Source organism: Pararge aegeria, chromosome 20, assembly GCF_905163445.1.
Source record: "Pararge aegeria chromosome 20, ilParAegt1.1, whole genome shotgun sequence".
NCBI classification, from domain to species: domain Eukaryota; kingdom Metazoa; phylum Arthropoda; class Insecta; order Lepidoptera; family Nymphalidae; genus Pararge; species Pararge aegeria.
Window position 1 is genome coordinate 5610984 of NC_053199.1, and position 26593 is coordinate 5637576.

The following is a 26593-nucleotide window of genomic DNA, read 5'->3' on the forward strand; positions in this document are numbered from 1 at the left end:
CTTGGTCAGAGTGGTAGCTAGCAGTTTAGAAGGGGGGAGTCCCACAGAACCTCCGTCCAGCCCAAGGGTCGGAGGTAGCAAAGCTTTTCCGCCACGCCAAAAAAAAAAACGCCTACGGCTTAAAACCTTCTTTGACTAGAATTAACTATACTTGAAATAAAAATGTTACATTAAAGGTATAAAAACAAAACTGCTAATTTTCACCCAAATCTGTCCAGTCGTTCTGGCGAAATCAAGTAACAGTAAAAAAGTAAGTGAGTAAGATTGTATAATTAACACTCATAATAATTTAACAAATTAATTTATTTACATCCTTTTTTATGTTTTAGTATTTCAACCGGTGTCAAATACAAAGTCTCATTACAAATATCGCACTTATACTCCTTGGAATTAGGTCTATTGTCCCTTTTGACTACTTTCTCTTCTTTCTTCTCCGGTTTAGAAGAGCAGATGAATTGAGTGTGCTGCAATCTTTCGAGAGGAGATAGACATGATGTTAGTTCACAGTTCAGGCATTTCCAAGGAATGCTGTAGCTTTCCTCGTATGAATTATAACTCCATTCTGTATCCACCACACTGGGAAAAAAGATTTTTTTATTATAGTTTTTTAAAAAACGGTACTTTTTGTAGTTATATATAGTGCGGAAAGTTAGATTTTTTGCACTCGTGCTTTTTTCTTTATCCCATATTTTTAACGACCTACATCCAAACCAAATAGTTTGTATTCAACCATTTTTTTCTTAAAAAAACGTTTCAGTAGTTTTCAAGATAGGAATTTAAATGTGTACTTATATGAAACTCAATAGCCTTTAAAATTTGAAGCCACAATTGTACTAGGAACTTGGTGTGTTTCTCAATTTATGAGAAGTTACTGTGGCCCGCGTTTTTCGTTCGAGTTTATTATGGTTTTTTACAAAACCCGTAGGAACCGTTTGTTTCCTAGGATTAAAAGTAACTTCCATCCTTTCAACTTTGACAGCCGAATGGCGCAGTAGGCAGCGACCCTGCTTTCCGAGTCCAAGGCCGTGGGTTCGATTCCCACAACTGGAAAATGTTTCTGCGGTGAACATGAATGTTTTTCAGTGTCTGGGTGTTTATCTGTATAGTATAAGTATTTATGTACATAATGTTCTTAAAAATGTTCATCGGCTATCTTAGTACCCATTTCACAAACTACGCTTACTTTGCGACTAGATGGCGATGTGTTTATTCAGATAGGGCGCAGAGGACAAACAAACCAACAAACAATCACACTTTCGCATTTAAAATATTAGTCGGTAAGTAAGTATTTGTTAAAAAAAAAATTTAGATACTATTGTCATTTACTTAAAAAAAAAACTATAATTAAAAATAATACATGAAGTAATTACATACCAGTTGTAAACAATATTGTCCGTTACATAAACTCCACCTTTCTTCTCATGTGCACGGCATTCGAAACCTTCTTCGAATGGGTTAGGGTCTATATTCGGATGGACCTCATTTGACCCTACGTACAGTACTTTAAGGTCCCCGGGCAACAATCGCTTGATAGTGTAATATACGTCACTGTTCATGTACGACGTGACGTCACAGGATAGTTCGTATTGCAGTTCATCGTAGGGTGTGTTTTTCTTGTTTTTTTGCAATTCCGATTCTACGGATTTGTTTGGATTTGCGTCTGGGAATTAAAATTTAAATTATAATTTTAAAAAGGATATGCTGATGTAAATGAAGTCTCACGTGATAGTCGGGTCGGGGGGAGGCGGTTGAAAAAGGTGTGGCCACGGCGTAAAGTTTGCTATAACTCCGACGAAAGCTTCCTAATAGATGCCCCCATATTGATGTTGTTTTTTTTTTTGAAAAGGGAATTAGTCGGGAGTGTTCTGCCGTAGGTATGTTTGATAAAAGATGGTCAGAAACCCTGTGCACGTCACTGCACTGCAGGTACATGAGGTTTCACACCTTCAGGTTGATGGACACTGGGCTTCATGTTCAGGACGTGCTCCTTGCATGCCCTGTGAAGTACTGTTCTGTTTATAGGCAATAATTTTCCACTTACCATCAAGTGGGCCATCTTCTTGGTCTGTCAATTATTACTATAAAAAGATACACAATTTTTCTACCTTGTCTGAAAATGTAAACAACCTCTGCGTTACTTTTAGTCTAAAGTATTAAAAAGTCTAAAGTAGTAGTGAAAAAAAAAAAACAATAATAAAATATTACTTTAGACTAAAAGTAACGAAAATGTTGTTTACATTATGAGACAAGTAAGGAAATAGACTTTACGTACACTCAGCTTGTCTACACCGTCCGGCGAGTGTCCCCGGAATCTCCTTAGCGCGATCTACAATCGGCGAACCTACTACTAGCGCCATCTAGTTTCAGCTCGGGTCAACTTTGAGTGTCTCTTTAAATGTTGATGTCAATCCAAGAATGAACTTACTTAATGAATATCCTAATTCAGTAATAATAAAAAGTAACAAAAACAATTGACTCATGTTAGAATTGCACATTGCTCTAGCAAAGAATCCGCTCTAATTGAGCTGCATCTTCCAAGATACTAGCAATGAAATAGCATGTGCCTAGATTCAATTAGATACTGACTGGTATAAAGTGGTATTATATTAAACAGAAAATGAAAAATAAATCAATAATAAAAAAAATACTTTAGATTAACGAAAGGGTGTTTACATTATAAGACAAGGAAATAGACTTAACCTACACTCAGTCCGTCTACCGGGTCCGGCAGCGTCTCCGAAATCTCCATAGCGCGATCTAAACTCAGCGAACCTACTTCTAGCGCCATCTAGTTTCAGCTCAGGTCAATTTTGCGTGTCTCTTTAGATGTTAACATCAATTCAAAAAGGGGCTTACTAAATGAAGTTTCTAATTCAGTATTAAAATAAGGTAACAAACATAATCGACTCATGCTAGCTAGCTAGCTCTAGCACATAGTGCGGTCTAATTGAGTTGCATCTTCAAAATATATAGAGAGTGCTTATATTAAATTAGATACTAAATTGTGTAAAAAAAAATATTATACAATAAACAGAAAATAAGACTAATATTATAAATGTTAATGTAAGTTTGTTTGTTACGCTTTCACGCAAAAACTACTTAACCTATCCTCATCAAACTTTGTACACATATTCTTGGAAGTGTTAGAAGTAATATAGGATACTTTTTATCCCGACATTAAGCTTAGTTTCTTTGGGAGAGGGGATGAAAGTGTTTGACGATTTTACACCATAACTCCGACAAATTATAACCGATTTAAATAATTATTTTTGTACTATAGAGGTTATAATATGTGTTTAATTTTACCCAAACTTTGAATCCGGTTGGAGATAGAGGACAGAACTCCTCAGCGGACAGCAGCAAACCCCTCATTGAAGGCTTAGCGATACTGAATACTTTAATTTTTTTTTGAACTACTACTAAATTAAAAACAAAATCAAACGCAGACGAAGTCGCGAGTAACAGCTAGTCAATAATAAAAAAGTACTTTGGATTAAGAGTGCCGAAGAGGAGGTTTCCATTATAAGACAAGTAAAAAAAATAGCCCAGTGTCCCCAGAATCTCCTCAGCGCGATCTACATTCGCCGAACCTACTACAAGCGCCATCTAGTTTAACCTCGGGTCAACTTTACGTATTGTAATTGTTGTAAATGTTGTTGTAATGTAACACCGATATTATAAATGAAGAAGAGAGTCTGTCTGTTTGTTCGTTCATTTGTTACCCACGTTCAGTTCAACCCATACACCAATCTTAGTGAAATTTGGCACTCATATATTTATAAAAAGGGATTTTAATCCGAAAAAGTTGCCGGAAAACAGGATTTAAAAAGGCGAAGTCGCGGGCAACAGCTTGTTAATTAATACACAAGGGTTCTTGGGAAGGGGGTAGCTTGATAGCCCCCCCTTTTTTTCTTCCAAAAATTAAAATATCGTCAATTTAGCAGTTCTCATCATATAGATCAGGCTATTAACGTTCACTGTTTGGTATAGACCTCCTCGCTTACAGGAGCGAGGATTTAGATTATAGACACAACATGCTGCTCAAATTCGGCTTGGTGGGTTATAGCGACTGTTATCTGACCGACCAGATTATCCCTGCCATATATTTAAGTCCAGATTGGTACTGAGAATTTTGTAATAGCAAAACTAAACCTACGAACCTTTGGCGTGACCCAGGATTCGAAGTCAGGGCCGTTGATCCGAAGCTGGAAATGGTACCTTCTAGAATAACAAAGTTAACGACGGTAGCCCAACGCGCATATTTACCTGCTAGCCTTCTGTTAATTAAAGCGTCCCACCTTTGTCGAAGCCTTACAGCCTTTATCAACAAATTCAAACCGGTTTCGGGATATGGAAACTCCAAAAGCAGCCAAGAATCGCAGACCAACCTAAAAAAGACTCAATTACGTAATATTTATTAAACTTATCGAAATTTGAGACGTTAAATTAACGCCTTCGCTAGTCTAGCGTAATACGTCACGTCAAAAGTCGTACATCAAAAGTTGTTTGTTTTAATTATGGGAATTACAAGTTTGAGAACTTTCTGGTATTTTTTATTTCACCCTGTATATGCTCACCTGGTAAATCCAATGTTTGTATCGATAGAGTGCGCTAGTAAGAGCAAAGTTTGGGCTGCAGGCATGCGCATAGAGTTTACTATGTACGGTTTTGTCGTTTCCAGAAGAGATCTGTAATAATAAATTTCTGTCAAATTACACAACTCTAAATACTTTTTTATGTACACAAGCAGGTCTAGCAAAGGCAGGAGACAATAATTATATCCCTTGGGACATAGAATAGGAGAAGTTTACTTACTACATTCTGGAAACAATGATATATTACACATATAAATAAATAAATAAATATACTATGACAATACACACATTGTCATCTAGCCCCAAAGTAAGCGAAGCTTGTGTTATGAGTACTGAGATGACTGATGAATATTTTTATGAATAATATACATAAATACTTATAAAATACAGATAAACACCCAGACACTGAAAAACATTCATGTTTACATATTCACACTAACATTTTCCAGTTGTGGGAATCGAACCCGCGGCCTTGGGCTCAGAAAGCAGGGATTGCCCACTGCGCCAATCGGCAGTCATTCGTTATCATTTCTTTATATTACCATTTGTTTTCATTGTTAAGCAAATAATACACCATACAGATTCTCTTGCTTTTCACGGAGTATTTATTTACAAATTAAGCTTAATTTTCATAATATATCATGGAATTCCGCAAAGCAACGCCTGCTTCTATCGATTATTTATTATTACCACTCACAAATAACACAATAACTGGTGTTTGGACGACAGCGTTAGCTTGCTCTTGTAACCCGGTGGATTTTCTTGTATATCCGCTTCGGTTAGCTGCAGTAACTTCGGTTTCTTGCCGAAGTATGACGTCGGATGGAGGAATACGAATGGTTTACTCCAAGTGTGGTACAACTGGTCTGAGACTGACTGTAATTAATAAATAAATATATTACGACAACACACACATCGCCATCTAGCCCCAAAGTAAGCGTAGCTTGTGTTATGGGTACTACGATAACTAATGAATATTTCTTATGAATAATATACATAAATAATTCATCGTTATAACAGCCCATTACTGGGCACGGATCTCACAAAATGAGAAGGGTTTAAACCGTAGTCCACCACGCTGGTCCAGTGCGGATTGATGGACTCCACACGCTCTTATGGAGAACTCTCAGTCATACATGCAAGTTTCCTCACGTTGTTTTCCTTCACCGTTGAAATTAGTGATATTTCAGGTACTTAAAACGCACATATAGATAAGTTTGAGGTGCGTGCTGGGATTCGAATTCAGCCCCCCCAGTGTGAAGCCGATGTCTTAACCACTGGGCTATCATAGCTTCACGATCAGAATACAGTTGTCCCATTCCCTCCCTCCATTACCCCGGGGTGTTCCGCTGCGCCGGGGAGATTGTCAAAAATATGGAAACTTCGTAGCTTTAGGTTCAAGTTGGCGAACGAAGTTATCACGATCCCCTTACAATTAATGTCAAAATATATGTATGAACGCTTCATAAGTGCCTGTGATAGGCGTGGGTAGTGGCGTGCATTGAAAATATGCACAGGGTATGCAGATGATATAAAATGAAGAAAATCTCCAGTACGAGTTATAAATTAGTTTGACGGTCGATTGGCGCAGTGGGCAGCGAACTTGCTTTCTGAGTCCAAGGCCGTGAGTTCGATTCCCACAACTGGACAATATTTGTGTGATGAACATGAATGTTTTTCAGAGTCTGGGTGTTTATCTATATATAATAAGTATTTATGTATATTATTCATAAAAAAATGTTCATCAGTTATCTTCGTACCCATAACACAAGCTGCGCTTACTTTGAGGCTAGATGGCGGTGTATGTATTGTCGCAGTATATTTATTTATTTATAAATACTTAAGGGCAGGCTTTTTATAACTCTTACAATGCCTATCCTTAAGTTTTTTATAACTCGTACCGAAGATTTTTTTATTTTATATCATCTGCATACCCTGTGCAAATCCTCTATGCACGCCACTGGTGATAGGCCTACATAAATAAAAAAAAAATTGACTTTGAATTTTTGTTATAATGACTAAACAACAAAATAGCATGCGAATTATTAGCATTATCCATTAAAATAATGGAGAAGAAGTGTTCTATTAAAGTTTCTTATTTTGTTTTTACCTTGCAATGGTTAAACTCATCAGATACGGCCACTTGAGGGTATAACGCCCGACATAGCACCACCTGGAAAGGAGCATATCGTAAGGGTAAATTCAGATAGACTCAGTCCAAACCCTTTAAAACGACAATTATTGAATCATCATAACAACCCATTACCAGCCCACTACAGGGCACGGGTCCCACAATGAGAATGGGTTAAGGCCGTAGTCCACCACGGTGGCCCAGTGCGGATTGGTGGACCCCACACACCTTCGAGAACATTATGTAGAACTCTCGGGCATGCCGGTTACCTCACAATGTTTTCCTTCACCGTCGTTGTAGCAAGTGATATTTTAATTACTTAAAACGCACATAACTTAGAAAAGTTAGAGGTTTCGAACTGGGTTTGGGGCTGCGATTCGACCACTGGGATATCACCGCTTCATTATTATTAAATAGTATTATGAAAAAATCTTTTGGAACTTATTTTAACGGATAAAATAGTAACTGTAAAGATTAACACACAAATTTAGATCTATTATAATGAAAAAGGAATACTGATTTCTACTCTTTCTTTATAATTATTTCTCGCCAAAATATATTGGACTGAAATGCTTTACAAATATCCGTTAGCAAATCTTATAATAATCCCGAAGGCCAAAATTACTGTGTTTACTTTCACGCTACAACATGCGCCAGTGATTAGCACGAACTCAACCGACAATTTGAGCAGATACTTCAACGACTCCGTGGCGCAACGGTAGCGCGTCTGACTCCAGATCAGAAGGTTGCGTGTTCAAATCACGTCGGGGTCAAAGTTTCTATTTTTGTTTTTTGTTTTTACTTTTAAATGATAATTTTTTTGTCATTTATATCTTGTAAAATTAAAATAATAACAATTATTAACATACAGCTTAATTTAATGTGAGTCGCGAAAACCGTACAAAGTACCTATTTGGTACAATCAATAAATAATTTTTTTTTAAGATTTTTTTTGTTTTAAAAATAAAAAAATACAAACCAAATATTTAAAAAGCTATAACGTGTTGTTAATTTGATTATCACGAATTAAAGCAAATGACGTTTATTTATGAAACAGTTTTTAACTCACTTCAAGAAAAGAAGGCATAATAGAACTAAAAAGTTCTATATGTATTTTTTTTATCTCAGAACTCCGTCACTAAAAAATCGATTTGAAAAATGTTATATTTTATTTGGTAGGATATACTTTTAGATTGATCCCAAAGAATGTTCATTAAATTCGGTTGATAAGAAACTGACTTGATGTGTCCACATTCTGGAGCGAACGAAATTGCGCTTCTTGTTATAAACATGCTAATGTGTAAATATTCCACCACAATTTCGTTTAGATACAATATTTATGTTTTTTTTTATTAAACTATAATTTAGAATACGTGCTAGGTAATTAGGGTGTCCCAATTTTTTTTTACCCTTAAAAAAGTTCTCAGTATAACCCTATGTTGAAGAGCCTATAAACCTGCTGTCTGTATGTTACCAAATTTCGCTTTCTTGCTAGTAAAAGATAAAATATGTTTTATAACTCACTTTTAACATAACAAGGTCCCTTCCACTGCTAGCATTGGAGCCGTTTATCAGAGCTCGTATCCGATTGGCGTCATTCGTCATCCGAAACTCGATATCTCGAATGTCCATAGTGTTATCATCGTTGTCCTTTTCATCGATTATTTCCCATGAGTCGACTTTCAGGCGTTTGCGGCGTTTGGAATCGTCGGCCGCTTTCTGTTTGTATTGTCTGCGAAAGTTATAAACGGTGAATTTAATTCATAGTAAAACAGTTAATGTATCCAATGTGTACTATTTTTTTTTAAATAATGTTACAAGGAACCAGAGACTAATACTAACCAATTACTCCTATCTCCTCTCAGAATGAGAAGGGTTTAACAAAGTTGTTTACATTTAAAAGTTAAAAAAAAATATGACAGAAGTTGACTTTTACATTGACGAAGTCGCCAGGGACCGCTAGTAATAAATAAATGGCGGTTTCCAGAGTTATAAAGCACAGTTAGTGACAATGCCTTCGTCCTCAATATGTTCCGTGTCTGTACACTATGCAGCCATACACAACTGGTATTCATATTGGACTGCGTGGTTTGCGATTAAAATACCAAAATTATTAGTTATTATTTAATTACTAGTTATTAGTCTTAGATAAAAATACCAAAAATATTAGTTATTTAGTCATAGATATACCAAAATTATACCAAAATTATTAGTTATTTAGTTTTAGATAAAAATACCAACATTATTAGTTATTTACTCTCAGATAAAAATACCAAAATTATTAGTTATTTAGTCTAAAATAAAAATACCAATATTATTAGTTATTTAGTCTTAGATAAAAATACCAAAATTATTAGTTGTTTAGTTTTATATAAAAATAACCAAAATTATTAGTTATTTAGTCTCAGATAAAAATAACAAAATTATTAGTTATTTAGTCTAAAATAAAAATACCAATATTATTAGTTATTTAGTCTTAGATAAAAATACCAAAATTATTAGTTGTTTAGTTTTAGATAAAAATAACCAAATTTATTAGTTATTTAGTCTCAGATAAAAATACCAAAATTATTAGTTATTTAGTCTAAAATAAAAATACCAATATTATTAGTTATCTAGTCTTGGTTAAAGAATACCAAAAATATTAGTTATTTAGTCTTAGATAAAAATACCAAAATTATAAGTCTTACCTCCTCATATCTTTTAACTGTTTTATTTGACCGTGTCGCATCGCCCTTTCCGCTGAAGACATTGATTCGGGTTCTGGAGCCTCCATCATGTTATTGTCCTGTAATTTGTTCTAACGATGAACAAGGCAACGCTAAGCTTAGGGCCCACAGTCTACCGCCCGGGCCATGGCCCTTTTAGCCCTAGGGCCGAATGAATTGAAATGAAAAACACTTTATTGTGCACCTAATAGAATGATATTATGAACCCCCCTTAGAGGGGGGAGTCCCACAAGACCTCCATCCTGCCCAAGGGTCGGGGGTAGCAATAGAGCTTTTCCAACACGCCAAAAAAAAAGGCCCCACTTACTTGCAGTAAATTTCTAAGTTGTGCTGCAAGCTTGGTGAGCTCGTAGAGGCGTTGTTCTTCAACGCCGCGACGTCGGCACCAAGCCCTGCCCCCGCCTCCTGACTTCTCTCGTAACCAAGCACAGTATAATGACAGAAGTGTTATAGGATCGCCGTGGTCCGATTCGTCAGGCATACGTGCGTTCTGTAACAACATCAAAAGTATATCTATAACTGCTTGGCTGATAGATTAATACTCTAAAAATGCAGATTCTATAACATTGCAGAAGAGCCTCCAACAGAAATCGATTGAGATAATTAACACGTTTGAAGAAATAAAAGAACGAGAGAGAGAAAGGAAGTTAATCCTTTTTTGGCGCATTATGAAAATCCGATAAAAGTCATTTCTTTGTACATGGGAATGAAGCTTTCGTAAAAAAGTATCGTCTAGACAAATGGTGTGTACTAACTTATGTAAAAAAACATGTATAGATTATGTATTATGTATGTAAATAAATTATTTTACAAATCAATACAATGTTATTGTGTTCCATTACTATCATGTATTTTTCATAAGCTATCGCCAGCGTCCATACCATGTTGAATACACCGGTTCTCGTCCGATCACCGAAGTTAAGCAACATCGGGCGCGGTCAGTACTTGGATGGGTGACCGCCTGGGAACACCGCGTGATGTTGGCTTTTTTATTACTCTCTTTTGTTGTGATTAATAATTAGGAAAATATGTTTATTATGCCTTATAATATAATTAAATATTAATTGTTGTGCGTGCAGCACAAATACTCGTGACCAATGAGAAGAAAAAATTAAAAGAAGAATGTAAAGGCACAGATTGAACTTTATTTATTTGTTTGGCTCAAAAAACTTAAAACCAATTAGAAAATGTCGAAGTTATTGGAAAATAAAAAATATTTTTAGGAGGATAAAATTCTCTTTACTCCTGAATAATAAATGCCTGCCATCTAACGAAAAATTCTTTAACTAGCGCCGAAATTTTTGTTACAACTTCCCGTAGGAACCCAAATAGCTTTCAAATGGTAAAAACATGCGCTAGATGTCGTTGCACGGCGCTGGCTTAAAATTATATCGCGCTAAAGAGATTCTTACTGAAACAATGACTACCCCACATTCGCGTTGTGAAATCATACTTACCTGGCGTAGGGGACACCGTGATCAAGAAGGCGGTTCCCCCAGAGCGAGGCCCTTCCATTGCACTGCGGTCGGGTTGACCTCTGCGATTATCCCTAATGCGGATAACTCGGACGCGTAATTTTTGGTAGTGGGGACTGCGTGCGCGCCGTCCCCCCCCATATCAAACTAAGCTGTACACTAACACGATGGGAGAACGTAGTCCCATCCCAAGAATCGCCGGAACAGAGGCGATCCTTGAGATGGGACATGTAGCCTTCTATCACACATTTACATGTCCCATACCAAGAATCTTTTAGAACAGAGGCGATCCTTGAGATTGGACATGTTGCCGTATATCACCCATTTAAGATAATGTGTCCATGCTAGACCAATAGGACTTCGGCCCTCGCCTAGCACTTAATAGCAAACGTACTAGCGCTTTTTCCAATATCTAATTTTAAATAAAGTTGATAATTTAACTTAGTTAGATGCTTAGGTACATCGTTTTATTCCAGAACCTTCAGCGAACAATTAGTGTGAGTCGCAATTGGCCGGTTTCTTAGAATTCAATCAGCCATTTGGTCCGCAATTTACCAATTGGATATTCGTCAACGAGTCACGACAGAATATATATAGAATTAAGTGAAAAAACTGAACGTTATCGCATTTTCACAAGCACTACATTGTAATCTCATGTAGTGCTTGTGAAACTACATCAGATTACAATGTAGTGCTTGCAGACACTTTTAGACTCGTTTATTTTCATTTTGAGCCATAAGTTGCAATCTAGCTTGGATCTACACAAATCCAAACTCCCACTTTTAGTATAGATGCGAGAGTGACGTTGCCCATTTTTTAGGCTACAACTCTATTAAGTACACGCGCGTAAAGCCACGGGCTAATCTAGAAGATATTTTTGTATTAATTAAAGCATAGAAAAAAATAAATTGTCGGCTTTATCGCTACATAGAGCCCACTTCCAGGCAACCAGCGGCGTTAAAAATAGTTGCAGAAAATAAGAAGGTAGTTGATATTGACACATCCCTACTAATATTATAAATGTGAATGTAAGTTTGTTTGTTACGCTTTCACGCGAAAACTACTGAAGCGATCTTCATGAAACCTTTTATACATATTCTTGGAGGTATTACAAATAATATAGTATACTTTTCATTAAAAAAAAATTGAAAAAATCTCAAAATCTCATATAAGACTATAGGTGTAGACTATGTAGCAGTACGCTGCCTCCCAAAATTACGCGGGCGAAGCCGCAGGGCACATCTAGTAATAATATAAATATATAAATAAATGAATCTTGAAACTTACTTCGCATTGTATATTGTATAGAAGCAGGCGTTACTTTGCGGGAATCCATGATATATTAACAAAATTAAGCTAAATTTGCTATACTCCGCGAAAAACAGGAGAATCTGTGTGGTGTAATTTATAATTTCTTCAATCCTTATACTCCACACCAAACAGATCCTCGACAATACCCCCTCTACGCACGTTTCGCTCCGAAACCGGAGCATCATCAGGAGATGTTGACTTTACAATGAATAATTGCAAATTTTGTTAATTTAACTTACTTCGCATTCAAAATCTCTATGCGCCCGTGTAGTGTATATCGAACGTATGCCCAAAGCGGCTGTGAGTGCCAAAGCGGAGTCCAATTTATGCGGCGGCAGAGTCGCACTGCCTACTACCAGGGCTTTAGCTAGAGACACTTCTACGGGCAAGTTAGCTAGCGCTTTGCCGAGGGCTGTTAGCTTCTCGTTGGATGTAAGAGCTGCCTGAAAGTAAAAATAAAAACTAATTATACCGTGAAAAGTAATAGGCTTCTATCTCCAAAATAATGAAGCCTATTTAAAAAAACCAACTCGATAAGTGAAGTATTTCGCTCGTTTTCGTGACCACAAGAGACGGGATCCGCACATACAGACACACGGACGTCCAAGACAAAACTTTTTTAAACAATTTTTTTATTAGTTTATATAATAAAAAGAGATTTAAAAATATCATGAGAATTAAAAATAGTGTTTTTTCTCAACATTTGTCTATCTATATTCACTTATAAAAGCAATAAAGAATTAAAAGTGACATTTTAAGATGGAGAATCACTCTGTGTGCGTAAACTGACAGTAATACCCTACTCAACGCTTCGCTTATGAGGCGTGCAAAACATTGAACTATTAATGATCTAACAACAAAGATATAGCTTCCGAGTGTTCTCATCTTGCTAACGGCGAATACTTGCACAGACATAATCAAGAAGTTTTTACTAAAAGAAATCAGATAGAGCCCCTAACATCACATGCAAAATTAAAATCATGTGACACCTGTCACTTTATTAGGCACGTACTATGCGCGGGTCGATTTTTTATCTCTTCTATCTTTTATCTTCAATAGGGTTGTCAAAATTAAACACTTAGAATGTTTTGAATTAGTTTGAATGAAAAAAATGAAATGCTTATTTTGATTTATTATGTTTGCAGTGCGATTCCTTATGAAATATACTTATGCATCTTTCAATATTTTTGACGGCCGATTGGCGCAGTTTGCAGCGACCCTGCTTTCTGAGTCCAAGGCCGTGGGTTCGATTCCCACTACTGGAAAATGTTTGTGTGATGAGCATGAATGTTTTTCAGTGTCTGGGTGTTAATATGTATTATTCTAAGTATTTATATATATATAATTCATAAAAATATTTATCAGGCATCTTAGTACCCATAACACAAGCTACGCTTACTTTGGGGCTAGATGGCGATGTGTGTATTGTCGTAGTATATTTATTTATTATTTATTTAATATTATTTCGCAATTCTGTTACACGTTGTATAGTTTGGTTCTCCTTTTATGTTTTTGAATCTGATGAAGACTTTGGAAATGGAGAGCGAACGGAGAAAAACCTTCCTCATCATGGGAAAGTAAAATAAAATAATAATCCAAACACTTACGTGTTGTTTGAGTTCCAACAGGGCATCTTCCACGGCCTGTTCGGGCGGGGCATCTATAAAAGGGAAGCGTCTAACGTCGCTGACGCCCAGAGAACTCATCAGTAGCAGGAGCGATGCGAGAGGTACCCGAGATACTTCCGGGGTACTGAATGTCTCCAAATCTGTGTACTGTTGCTCTGAGTATATTCGGTAACAGACGCCGGGTCCTGGTAAAATAAAACAGGCAAAGGTCAAGGTCAGTCTAAATCCGTCATTAACTACGACGACAAATCTGTACGTATAACATCGTATAGATTTGTCAGGTTATCACTATTATAACAAATTCAGCATTAAAATGTAAGCTCATATAATATATATTTTATCTATTATTTAAAATCACAAGCTTTTGTGTTTTAGAAAACATAATACGCGGCATACTACTGGACAGTTGACAATGTATGTAGTAAATATATGAGCTTGACTTGAAAAAAGTAATTATACGAGCACCTTATATAATTCAAACTTACAATAAAGGAAAACAATATTCATAATATTTAATTAAAATGATGCTTTTAACATTGTCTGTAAAGTATTATAAAATGTGAGCAAAATTCGAATAAAGGATTTACAATCCAGGCCCTGCCGTTCACTTCTGGCTATTGCATAGTGCATGAATTCGTGTAAATTGTAATTTCTTGTGCCAACGACATGTACCCGCGTGCGCTACATAAGTACTACTTTTTAATAGATAATAATAAATACACGAAACGAAAACTTTATTACGGATTCGTATGGTTTTATGCCGAAAAAAATTGAAATTTGATTTTCCAACATAATTTCTATTGTGATTGTGATTAGCCATCATTTTTAGGCATACAATATTAACTCTAATAAAAAAGGAGGCCATTCTATCAAGACAATCTTATGTCATCTCCCTTGTCCTTTGCGGTATAAAATAGAAAAATTATTAATATTACGGGACGTACGGGCAAGTGATATCTATGTAGAGATAGAGAAAAAGGCGACGTAAACTTTAAACTACTGCATTAGGCCTTAATAATTTTGTTTGTCTAGAATTGTATGAATTTATGTGCGCGTGGTCGCGTAGGTCAACTACGTAGATACACCTACAGACATTCGACGACAAGTTTTCTATACTTAAAGTGCAAAAGGGCGTTCCTATTGTCTTGCTATTAAGATTTCTATGAATATGAGGTAGTCGAGTGGCCAATATTACATGACCTTACGACCTTAACTAAGCGCAGGAGAAACCGCGTAGAGCAGCTAGTATGTTACACTTTGCAATAGCATTTAACTGATAAATTACACAGAAATACAAGATGAAACTAGAAAAATGGTTTTATTAATTGATATTTTGGGTGCTATATCACAATAATTTTATCATCCAAAATTCTAATTCAAATTCAATATTCATTTATTTCAAGTAGGCCTAAGTTATAAGCACTTTTGAAACGTCAAGTAGTCTGTTTGTAGTGACTCTACCACCGGTTCGGAAGGCAGATTCCATTGAGAAGAGCCGGCAAGAAACTCAGCAGATTGCTCTTTTCCAACATCATTGTATAGTTTCTTAAGCTAATTTCGATTAGTCAGCATAACTCTTATATCTTACATGAGGATTGTCTGTGACTCATAGCCATTGGCCTAGTTATTTCACGCTAACAGCTTCTTCTACTTCTCCTTTTACGAACTTAATTTGAATTTACTACTTCTTCTCATTCTGTGAACTAAATATAGATATGGGGGACGGCGCGTACTCAGTCCCCACTACCATAAACACGTACACGTTCCATCTCAAGGATCGCCTCTGTTCTAAGAGATTCTTGGCATGGGACATGTAAATGTGTGATAGAAGGCTACATGTCCCATCTCAAGGATCGCCTCTGTTCCGGCGATTCTTGGGATGGGACTACGTTCTCCCATCGTGTTAGTGTACAGCTTAGTTTGATATGGGGGGGGACGGCGCGCACGCAGTCCCCACTACCAAAAATTACGCGTCCGAGTTATCCGCATTAGGGATAATCGCAGAGGTCAACCCGACCGCAGTGCAATGGAAGGGCCTCGCTCTGGGGGAACCGCCTTGTTGATCACGGTGTCCCCTACGCCAGGTAAGTATGCTGTGACGACGATATTATGGGGTAGTGATTGTTCGAGAGAGAATCTCCATAGCGAGATATAATTTAGGGCCAACGCTATACAGCGACATCTAGCGGGGATTTTTGTTAAGTTGTTTTGGCACGTTTCAAATTTTATGCTGTAGAAAAAAGAATAAGAAAACATTGATCAGATTTGTTTTGGTGAGCTAAAAAAACCTTTTTTTTTTTTTACCCTATTTATTAAAAAAAAAATTACCCGTTCTCCCCGCTCTGCCTTTTCTCTGATCAGCACTAGCTTTTGATATCCAGAATTCTTTCAGCCTTTGCATTTTTGTAGATGAATCATAGCTCATTTCTTTCATCTGTAACCGTAATATTATCCGTTTTAACGTTTCCACGGAATATGTATATTTCCGGACAATGAGGAGTCAAATAAAGCCATAAGCTGGGATCTCGAAGGTTTTTATCGTGGATATATTTGTTAAACATACTTCTTTACATGGTATAAAACAAAGTCACTCCTTCTGTCTGTACGCTTAGATCTTCTAGACTACGCAATGGATTTTAATGTAGTTTTCAGCAATAGATAGTGCTTCGAGAGGAAGGTTTATATGTAGTTAACATACATATTATAATATAATAGAAAAGCAAAGAAATACAAAGATTGGTATTGTGATGTCGTAACACACATATTTTTGTGCGCTTACATTGCGAATACGAGCAACTTTAAGAGATAGCTTTAATTAATGTTCTATGGTATAGTATTATTAATCGCTCCAAACCGCCCCCCATTAGTATCTACTTTACAATGTGCGTAGCCGAGACGTTAGCTATTTATAGTATAAAGGCTGTTTTTAATGTAACTAGATCTGTATGTACCTACCTATTTTTTTCTATCATTTATTGATTTGCATTTTTTTTTATATCTTAACAATGCTTAAAAAAATATAAAACACTATTAAAAATTTATAAGAAATAACATCCACCCTCCGCTTGCGGGGCTTTTGAATGCCCAAGCAACCGGCGGTCAGGCTCATTTTTGTGAATAAATATATAATTTACTAGCGGTCCCACGCGACTTCGTCCGCGTATTAGTTAAATAAAGTTATTATTTAACTATTAATATATTAGTGAACTATTAGTTAAAGAATAGCCTTATACTGTCTGACTCTTTTTTACAACTTTGTCATACATGATTTAATCGAAACTCTAAACGTTTACGTAGGGCACTCAGCGGAAGCTCTCAATAGGTAAAAAAACCTCGATTTTGAAACATTAGTCTTTGTAGCTGTGCTCCTATTGGACTTAGCGTGATTATATATAGCCTATCTATATCCTTTCTCGATAAATGGGCTATCCAACAATGAAAGTTTTTTTTAAATCGGACAGGTAGATCCTAAGAGCATTGCGTTACTTGAAGTAAACTAACAAAAGACACTACCGCTTTATATATTAGTATAAGATTATTTATAATATGTACTCATGTTAAGCCCGTAGAATTTGCCTTAATAGAAGTTTCTGGAAGAGTTTCCTGCAATAGTGAGCACTTTGGTCTTTTATTAAGGCGTTCAAGTACCACTGTGGGTTCGAGTTCCGTCATGCTAGTAGAAAATAAAGAAATAAAAAAAAATAACAAATAATACCAATACATTATTTAAAGAACAACACAATATAAAACAACAGTGTTTTAAGATGTTACATTAAAATTAATTTAAGTTTAAATGTTACCTTTCCGGAATCCACAACAAATCTTATACCATCTATGGTAACTGATGTCTCCGCAATATTTGTAGAAACAATGCATTTTCTTACTCCTTCAGGCGGGTAATCGAATACCTGTGCAAAAACAAATAGTTTCATCGTCATCATATCCACCCATTACCGGCCAGGACAAGGGTACCTCCCACAATGAGAAGGGGTCAAGGCCGTAGCCCACCATGCTGGCCCAGTGCGGATTGGTGGACTCCACACACCTTTGAGAGCATTCAGCGTTCAGTGCAGAACCCTCAGGCATGCAGATTTTTTCACGATGTTTTCCTTCACCGTTGAAGCAAGTGATATTTAAATTACTTAAAACGCACATAACTTAGAAAAGTTTGAGGTGCGTGCTGGGATTCGAACTCGCCCAAAAGTGAAGTCGAGATCGTACCCACTGGGCTATTACCGCTTCCACGGAAGTGTTTAAAATTAAAAAAAAACGCATTTATGAAGCCAACTATACCTTATCCTGCTCAGTGAGAGACAGTCCACTGTGTAACGGCAGAACGATCCAATTTTTACTCTTCTCCGAGTATTGTTGGGCCGCGTCGCATATTGCTGTTATCTCTTGCACACCTGACATGAATATCAGTAGATCGCCTCTTTCGTCGCCTGAAATTGTTTTTTAACAATAAGTAAATATACTAGGACAATACACACATCGCTATCTAGCCCCTATGGGTACCAAGATGAATGATGAAAATTTTAATAAATAAAATGCACAAATACTTATAATATACGTATAAAAACCCCAGACATTAAAAAAAAAAATATGTTCATCACACAAACATTTGCCAGCTGTGAGAATAGAACCCACGACAGGGTCGCGGCCCACTGCGCCAATCGGCCGACGAAATAAAAAAGTAAGAAAATTTAACAACACTTGCACGGGCACGAGGAAATCGAAATTCAAATCTTTATTTGCGTGATTGCATTTTAACAAATTTGATTTCATAATAAAACATAACAAGTTCAGTGTACAATCTGCCATTCTATCGCATGCAAATTATTAAAACACCTTAATTATAAAATAATTTTTCCATTTTATACAAAATGTCAGAAAATTATGATATCAAAACTGTGAAATGTAATAACAATGTCAACTTCAAATTAAATAATATAAAGTAAATCAAAATATTAACCTAGAGAAACACAATAACTTATAGCTTTAATTTTAGATGTTCACCGTGCAGACGTCTCAGGCTTCGAAAAGGCGTACCCATAGAAATCATATTAAAAAGGCACCAGAAATGTTGCGTCACCTTTTATACACAAGCAAGTTCTTCAAAGTAATATATTGTAAACTTTAAACTTTTATAATATTTTAAAAGAACTCGCCAACCACAATGAGAATGACACCAACACTACAATATGTACAATACAAACAACACCAATCATCCTCAAAACGAGTTCACAATAAATCTAAAGAAAAATCTGAAGAAACCGCGTCCGCCATGCACGAAGCCTCCCGCCTTTTTTCTCGATCGCGTTAAAGCTAACTACGATTTATACGGTATCGAAAGTGCCATCTAGTGACAGTGCGGTTTCACAGTATTGTCAATAGATGGCGCTAATACGATACCATATAAATTGGAGGTTAACTTTGTCGCGATCGAATGAGTAAAAAAAGGTAGATAATTACACAATTGTACAGAAGGGTTGACAAACAAGTGATAACCTTTCCATGAACTTGCAGGTTGGGTACCATATAAATACTATGTTAAACCAAAATAGTAGTACTCGGTCAGGAATTTTGACCAGGGTCTAAAGAAAAGGGGATAGAGAAGTCAAATAGCATAAAATGGCAAAATCCTCCTCCGTTGCCAGTTACATGAAAATGTCAGGGTAGGCAGCGCTTTTGTGCTTGTGTGAAGTGCACACCACTGGTAGTACTAGCATTTGTAGAGCTTATAACAGAGCTCGCCCGGGGAAGTACTATGCTTAATAGTGCCGCTGAGCAGCTTTGCTGTGTACCGGTCAGAAGGGCGTGGTTGCCGTTGTATTTTTTTTTATATATTAATAGCGGGCAAACGAGCAGGTGGGTCACCTGATGTTAAGTGATCACCGCCATAAACATCTGCAGCACCAGAGGAGCCAAAGATGCTTTGCCGGTTTTAAAATTACAAGCCCATGAGTCTTAACACCTACGCTTCAGATTTATGGGCACAGGTCATCATTTTATAGGACGTACTCCTCTGTGAAGTGTTGCTCTGTTCATAGCCGATGGCTTTCCACTCAGCATCAGTTGGGCAATAATATTCTTAGAAAAAAAAAAAAAACTTACTAGGATATTTGCTGTCGATTAACTGCATAATTTGTACGTAGGGCTGCGGATCGAGTCTGTCATCCCTCGAAGGCTTGTCTTCAACCAGTATTGGTTTATAGTTCAATTCGATCGGGTAAAGACGTCCTGGAACCTGAAATTTATAACATTACCAGCTGTGACAAAACGTAGCCAATGTTACTCTCCGTCCTTTCAACTAACCCTATGCCAAAAAACACGTTGATTTGTTTGCTTCGTTAGAGAGTAAAGGTAAGACAGACAAACACACTTTCGCATTTTAATATTAGATAGGAAGTTAAGTTATTAATGATGTCGTAAAAATAAATGTTTAAAAATATTTTTTAGAATAGGTACCTCACTCTCACGTGTAGGGTGTATCATGTGAGGTGAATAAGGTATGTGGAGACCAGAGGCGTGCATAGAAGGTATGCACAGGGTATGCAGATAATATAAAATCAAGGAAATCTCCAGTACGAGTTATTAAAAATTTAAGGGCATTCTATAATTTTTACATTGCCCTGGAGATTTTTTTCATTTTATATCATCTGCTCGCTTAGTGCATACCCTCAATACACGCCACTGGTGGAGACGATGTTCTCAACATGTACTAATTTTTATCCCAGGACAACAAACGGTTCCTACAGGATTTGTAAAAAACGCGGACGAAGAATGCGGCCAACAACTAGTAATGTATAATGCTAAGCTTGGTTTAAATAAACCTAAGGTTGCCTGGAAGAAATCGCTACTAAGCGATAAGGCCGCCTTTTGTATACTACTTTTCAAGTTTCCTTCTGTTGTGTCAATTTTATTCTTTATGTGGTTTACAAATAAAAGTGTATATAAATAAAATAAATAAATTGTGCACTGTTTAAGCGAAATAATTTTTGCATTAAGATAGCATGCTCTATAGGTTTTATTTAGTTTACATGCGATGCTGTGATAGCGCATTGGGTAGCTCGACTTTCCTTTCGGGGGGCCGAGTTCGTATCCCAGCACGCACATCTAACTTTCCTAAGTTATGAAAAATGAAATGAAATGAAAATACACTTTATTGTACACCTAACAGAAATTAAATTATAAACAAAAACAACAAAATAAAACACAGGTACAATGGGCAGCCTTATCGCTAAAAAGCGATCTCTGCCAGGCAACCCAATCAAGTTATGTGCGTTTTAAATAATTAAAATATCACTTGCTTCAGCGGTGAAGGAAAGCGTCGTGAGGAAACCTGAAGGTTGGTGTCATGATGTTGATGATGGTGAAGGGGTATTGGTTTCATAAAATTACCTTACCCCTTACGGGTTATTCTGTTACCATCATAAAGTGCTTAATCACACACCAGGTGTTTTTGCAAGTGCTTTTGGTGGAATACAAAAAATAGTTGGAAAATCCAAAAGTGCACGCCTCATAATCTCATTCATTACAATAAAATTGAGATTGTGTGATGAACATAAAATAATAATTAAACTACATCTAATTATACCGTGAAAAGTAATAGGCTTCTATCTCCAAAATAATGAAGCCTATTTAAAAAAACCAACTCGATAAGTGAAGTATTTCGCTCGTTTTCGTGACCACAAGAGACGGGATCCGCACATACAGACACACGGACGTCCAAGACAGAACTTTTTTAAACAATTTTTTAATTAGTTTAAATAATAAAAAGCGATTTAAAAATATCATGAGTGTTAAAAATAGTGTTTTTTTCTCAACATTTGTCTATTTATATTCACTTATAAAATCAATAAAGAATAAAAAAAGTTAGAATAAAGAATAAAAACATTTTAAGTTGGAGAATCACTCGGTGTGCGTAAACTGACAGTAATACCCACCTCAACGCTTCGCTTATTATGATTTTTTTTTTTTTTTAATACGATAATACACACATCGCCATCTAGCACCAAAGTATGCGTAGCTTGTGTTATGGGAACTAAGTTAGCTGATGAATATTTTTTTATGAATACAATACACATAAATACTTATAATATACAGATAAACACCCAGACACAGAAAAACATTCATGTTCATCACACAAACATTTTTAACGGAATCGAACCCACGGCCTTGGACTCAGAAAGCAGGGTCGCTGCCCACTGCGCCACTCGGCCGTCAAATGTTATGAGGCGTGCAAAATGAATTGTATAAGGTCTGCTCGGGATTTTTAAAACCCAAACAGTGTACGGTTATTTGAAGTCAAACTCACTTGAATAACAACTGCAGATTCAGCGGAAAAGTAATCCTCAAACAGTTTAATGTTGATTGTCGCTGACATCAGCACAAGTTTGATATCGCTCCAGGTGTGAATCAAGCATTTGAGGACACCCAGCAGAAAATCACCCATCAAATGCCTTTCGTGTATTTCATCAAGTATTATAACGTCATAGTTGGGCAAACTCTCCGAAGACATCTGGGAAATGTTGAATAAAAATTCAAAATTTCTTTATTCATGTAGGCCTATCACAGGCACTTATGAAGCGTTCATACATATATGTTTACATATTTGTAAGGGGATAGTGATAACTTCGTTCGCCAACTTAAAGCTAAAGTTACGAGGGTTCCAAAGAGGCCCTAATCTAAGAAAAGCCACAACAAAATTAGCCGGGTAATTTTTTTTGTTATCACCATCTCAAAGTGAATTAATATTAAGCTATGAAGTTAGAGCAATTCACACCCAAGCTTTTCTATCGTTTAAGTAATCATTAACATTATAATAGAATGTTAATAAATCAGCGTAACAGAGCTTTTACTTATTAATTAAATAGGTACATATTAAAAAAAAAAAAAACCTGATGCAAACGCTTTAGGGGTGAAAGACTCTAAATCGTCTATTATCCAGGGATTAAAAAAAAAGTAGATAGAGACAAGATGAAGGTTAAAGTATCACCCCTAATATGGCCTTATTAGAACAACTTTATAGGTCTTTGACAAAAAATACAATGAAATTTGATCCAAATAAACTCAAAAGACCTAACCTTGCTACAACAAGTAAAGTAAAATGAACTTCAACTAACTCATGACAATTTTATTTGAGGTATAGGTGGGGTTTGAGTGAGAGATAGAATATTAATCCTTAAAAAAAAGTCATTCTATTATCAAGATAATCTTATATATATGAACCTAGCCCTTAGCATAATGCTATTGAAGTTTTTGGGCGTACAGTAGTACTTAATAAAACAGAATACGTAAGGGACGGAACATTTATGACCACGCGGCCGCGAGGTACGCAACTGTGGGGAGTTGGTATAATGTGTAAAATGGAGTTTGTTGATAATTTTTAAAAATCGAATCGTTTTACCTGTCTCAACAATAAGCCTTCAGTGATAAAACAAATCTTAGTATCAGAAGTCTTGCTCTTTTCAAAACGAATCTGATATCCAACTTTGCTGTCGAATTGTGTTAGCATTTCGTACGCAACTCGCTTTGACAATGAGATACAGGCGATCCTCCTGGGTTGAGTGCATGCTGTAAAAAAGATTAGATGACCCCTTGAACAATTTTACCACCTGATGAATACTATCTATAGAAAGTAATCTGCAGAGGCTAACTTTTGCCTTGGATTTTCCCTCATTTTCTTTTTTCCTTATCCACCCTATGTTAGCTTCTAGGGTAAGCTCGGCTGGAGTGACCCTAATGGGGAAGCTGCACCAGCGGCCACACGTACAACAGACCGTTCAGGCCAACTGACTACGGAGACGGCCCCAGGAACAGAATAACAAGACAAAGAGCCACCCCATATTAAAGCAAATAGAACCAAAAATAAAATACTACATCATGTTCTTACTCAACTCAACCAATATAGGATTATCTGTTCGTTCCACTTCAAAGTAGAAAGAAATTTCAACTTATATAAAACAACTTTTAAAAAGTTAAAATCTTTTAGTGTAACTTCTATGGTCTTTTTTACATTGCTACCCAGACATTTACGCTCTGTATAATATATCATGTCTATTTTCAATAATGAAACAATACATCATGATATTGACCCCAATAAACAATGATTTCACTGATCTACAAACTCACTTTATTAATGTCATATAATGACATTAATAGTTAAACTGATTAATGTCATATGGTGACATTAATTGTTAAGGCCTGCCAATCCCTAGGCTATGTTGTAGGACTGTCTATTGTCAAAACAAAAATATTTACCAATATTCTGAAACCCTGCTTCATGAAGGTACTGTGGAACTTGTGTGGATTTCCCGCAACCAGTGTCCCCTGCTACTATGACAACTTTCTCATTTTGTACTGCCGATACTATTTCATTCCTGTAAAGAATAAAATTAAATATGGCAGATATTATATATAAAAATAGTAAAAACATAATATATGCATCTTTTGTTGAGTTGGGTATCAAATAAAAGTTTTTGTAGCGTGGAATATAGAGATGTTATATTGGACCTTTCACCATTTTCTAATCATATTATGCTATTTACTTTTGTATACATATACATGGCTATGGCTGGTTTAAATTTGACTTTTCCACATCCGATTGATGATGATATGCTTGCAAAGAATACAATACGTACCTCTACCTGGGAAAGGTAAACATCGTAAAGTGCAAAAATTCGACAGGTAATTTAATAAAACAGTTTCCATTTTAATTTAAAGAAAGGGCTGATACCAGACAGGTTATTAGTCCTACTTAAGTATTTAGCTAACTAACTTGTCTTAAAGTGCTAAATAGATTTATATAATCCCTTTCCAATACAACGAAAGTCAAAGATGAGAACAGGGACCTCAGAAAGGCAATGCATACCAGTACAGGGCAGCCTAAAATCCTACTCAGGAAGGAGACCAGTGCCTTGTAGTGAACTGGTAATGGGTTGATAATGATGATCATAAAAGGACAGAGTTAAACTGAACATTATTGAACGGTACAACCGTTTCAACAGTGTTCAAAACACAACCAAAAATAAAGCAAAAACACTAAAACTGGTGTGTTTATGCTTTATTGCAATGCATTTGTATTGCCAGTGTGAACTACATTACTAGAAATATTCATCAGGGAATATTAAATATTATGATTTGATAATTAATATGCTCAAAGTGCTATTGAATTGTGTGATGGTATAAGTGAGCAGTAGTAAGATCTCACCTGTACTTAGCAACTGGCAGTTCACTTTGAGCTTTCCTCAACTTTTTCAACTTATCGAATTTCTCCTTATTCTTAAAATCCAAATAAACTGATACAATCCTCAAGAACATATCAAACATTTTTTTATCTAGCTTCTTCTTATCTCTCTCATCATAGCTCTCTATGAACTTCATTTTACTAGTAAAATTTATGCAATCATGCTTAGAAAAAGTTGCACCTGAACAATCTTCTATGTGAGAAACACTATCAATGATAGGTTTACCTGCCTTCTTCAACGTCGCTTCATATTTCTTAACAAATACCCAGAAATCCTCTAAACTATTTACAACCACATTAGTGTCATTACTGTACGATAATATTTTGTTTAAATTATGTTTGTGATCTAAAAAACTGAAATCATTGCTCTCAGATTTTGTAAGTGGCGGACTGTACTTTCTTAATTTGGGCCTTTTCCTGGCATCATTGTCTCGAGACCTTGAACGCTTTCTTCTAGATGATGATTGCTGATAATCTCGAGATTTACGCTCCATTTAAAATTATTTTTTTAACTTTTCTTAAGAAATATAGCAGCAGAATGCAGAAATCAACCAAATATTTGTAAACAAAAACAAATAAATTGTCAAATGCATATTTTGATTTTGAATGTCAAGTTGACATTCATAATATTTAATTTTTTTTAATTGGTTTTACGGATCTGAGTTCTTGCTTTTGATTTGATTGTGGCCGTATATTTTAAATATTTGTATAGGGCACACGAGACTAAGCTAAATAGCTTAGTTACAAGATTTTTAGATTGATTGTACTTGCCGCAATGGCTACTTAGAAAAAGAAAGTGTAAAACATAAGGAAGATAGAGATGCCAATTATATTTTTTGTCCTGATCTCCGTCGTATGTTTTTGTGACCCACAAATGTCAAATGTGACGTATGTGAGTCAAACAATAAACTGCAACAAACTGTAGTGAGTACTTAGGTAATTAATATATGAATGGACTTTCTGGGAAAGTTAAAAGTATAGTAAGTAAAGTAAGCACAGGCTGGAAGCTTTTATAGATTATTTACCAACTATTATGACAAAGTCGACATCGTAAATGATCTCAATGTAGTTTCTCAATAAGTATCGTCATTTCAACCAATTGACTTCCAATGCTGGACATAGGTCTTTTTTAGGGAGTTCCACAATCCACGGTCCTGGGCCGCTTGCCTCCAGCGGCTCCCAGCGACTTGCCTCATATCATCTGTCAACCTCGTTAGGGGCTGACCTACACTGCGTTTACCAGTGCGGCGCGGGGTCGCCATGCCAACACCTTAAGACTCCAACGTCCATCGGTTCTCCGAGCTATGTGCCCTGCCCGTTGCCACTTCAACTTCGCGACTCGCTGATCTATGTCGGTAACTGTAGTCCTACGGATCTCCTCATTTCTGATTTGGTCACGTAGCATAGCTCGAGATACTCCTAGCATAGCTCTCTCCATCGCCAGCTGAGTCTTCTTATGAAGCCCATAGAAGAGTC

General features: G+C 36.2%; 1 protein-coding gene and 4 non-coding genes across 5 annotated transcripts; 3 read left to right on the plus strand and 2 right to left on the minus strand.

The window, feature by feature from the left end:
• Positions 1-285: 285 nt before the first annotated feature.
• LOC120632748 (probable ATP-dependent RNA helicase DHX34) lies at positions 286-25709 on the minus strand. The gene is made up of 19 exons (XM_039902736.1): positions 25082-25709; positions 24133-24251; positions 23279-23445; positions 22187-22390; positions 19984-20116; positions 18163-18311; positions 17670-17777; positions 16198-16303; positions 13849-14054; positions 12481-12684; positions 9763-9945; positions 9417-9514; positions 8251-8458; positions 6706-6768; positions 5293-5471; positions 4578-4688; positions 4267-4388; positions 1375-1660; positions 286-576 (listed from the first exon to the last, which is right to left on the minus strand). The coding sequence occupies exons 1-19, from the start codon at positions 25609-25611 to the stop codon at positions 303-305; spliced, it is 3450 nt and encodes a 1149-aa protein (XP_039758670.1). The 5' UTR covers positions 25612-25709; the 3' UTR covers positions 286-302.
• On the plus strand, positions 7428-7499 carry Trnaw-cca. Its single transcript has one exon. It is a non-coding gene; the product is annotated as a tRNA-Trp (tRNA).
• On the plus strand, positions 10323-10441 carry LOC120632925. The gene has a single exon (XR_005659159.1). It is a non-coding gene; the product is annotated as a 5S ribosomal RNA (ribosomal RNA).
• LOC120632942 lies at positions 10905-11066 on the plus strand. Its single transcript, XR_005659172.1, has one exon. It is a non-coding gene; the product is annotated as a U1 spliceosomal RNA (small nuclear RNA).
• LOC120632950 lies at positions 15800-15961 on the minus strand. The gene has a single exon (XR_005659179.1). It is a non-coding gene; the product is annotated as a U1 spliceosomal RNA (small nuclear RNA).
• Positions 25710-26593: the final 884 nt, after the last annotated feature.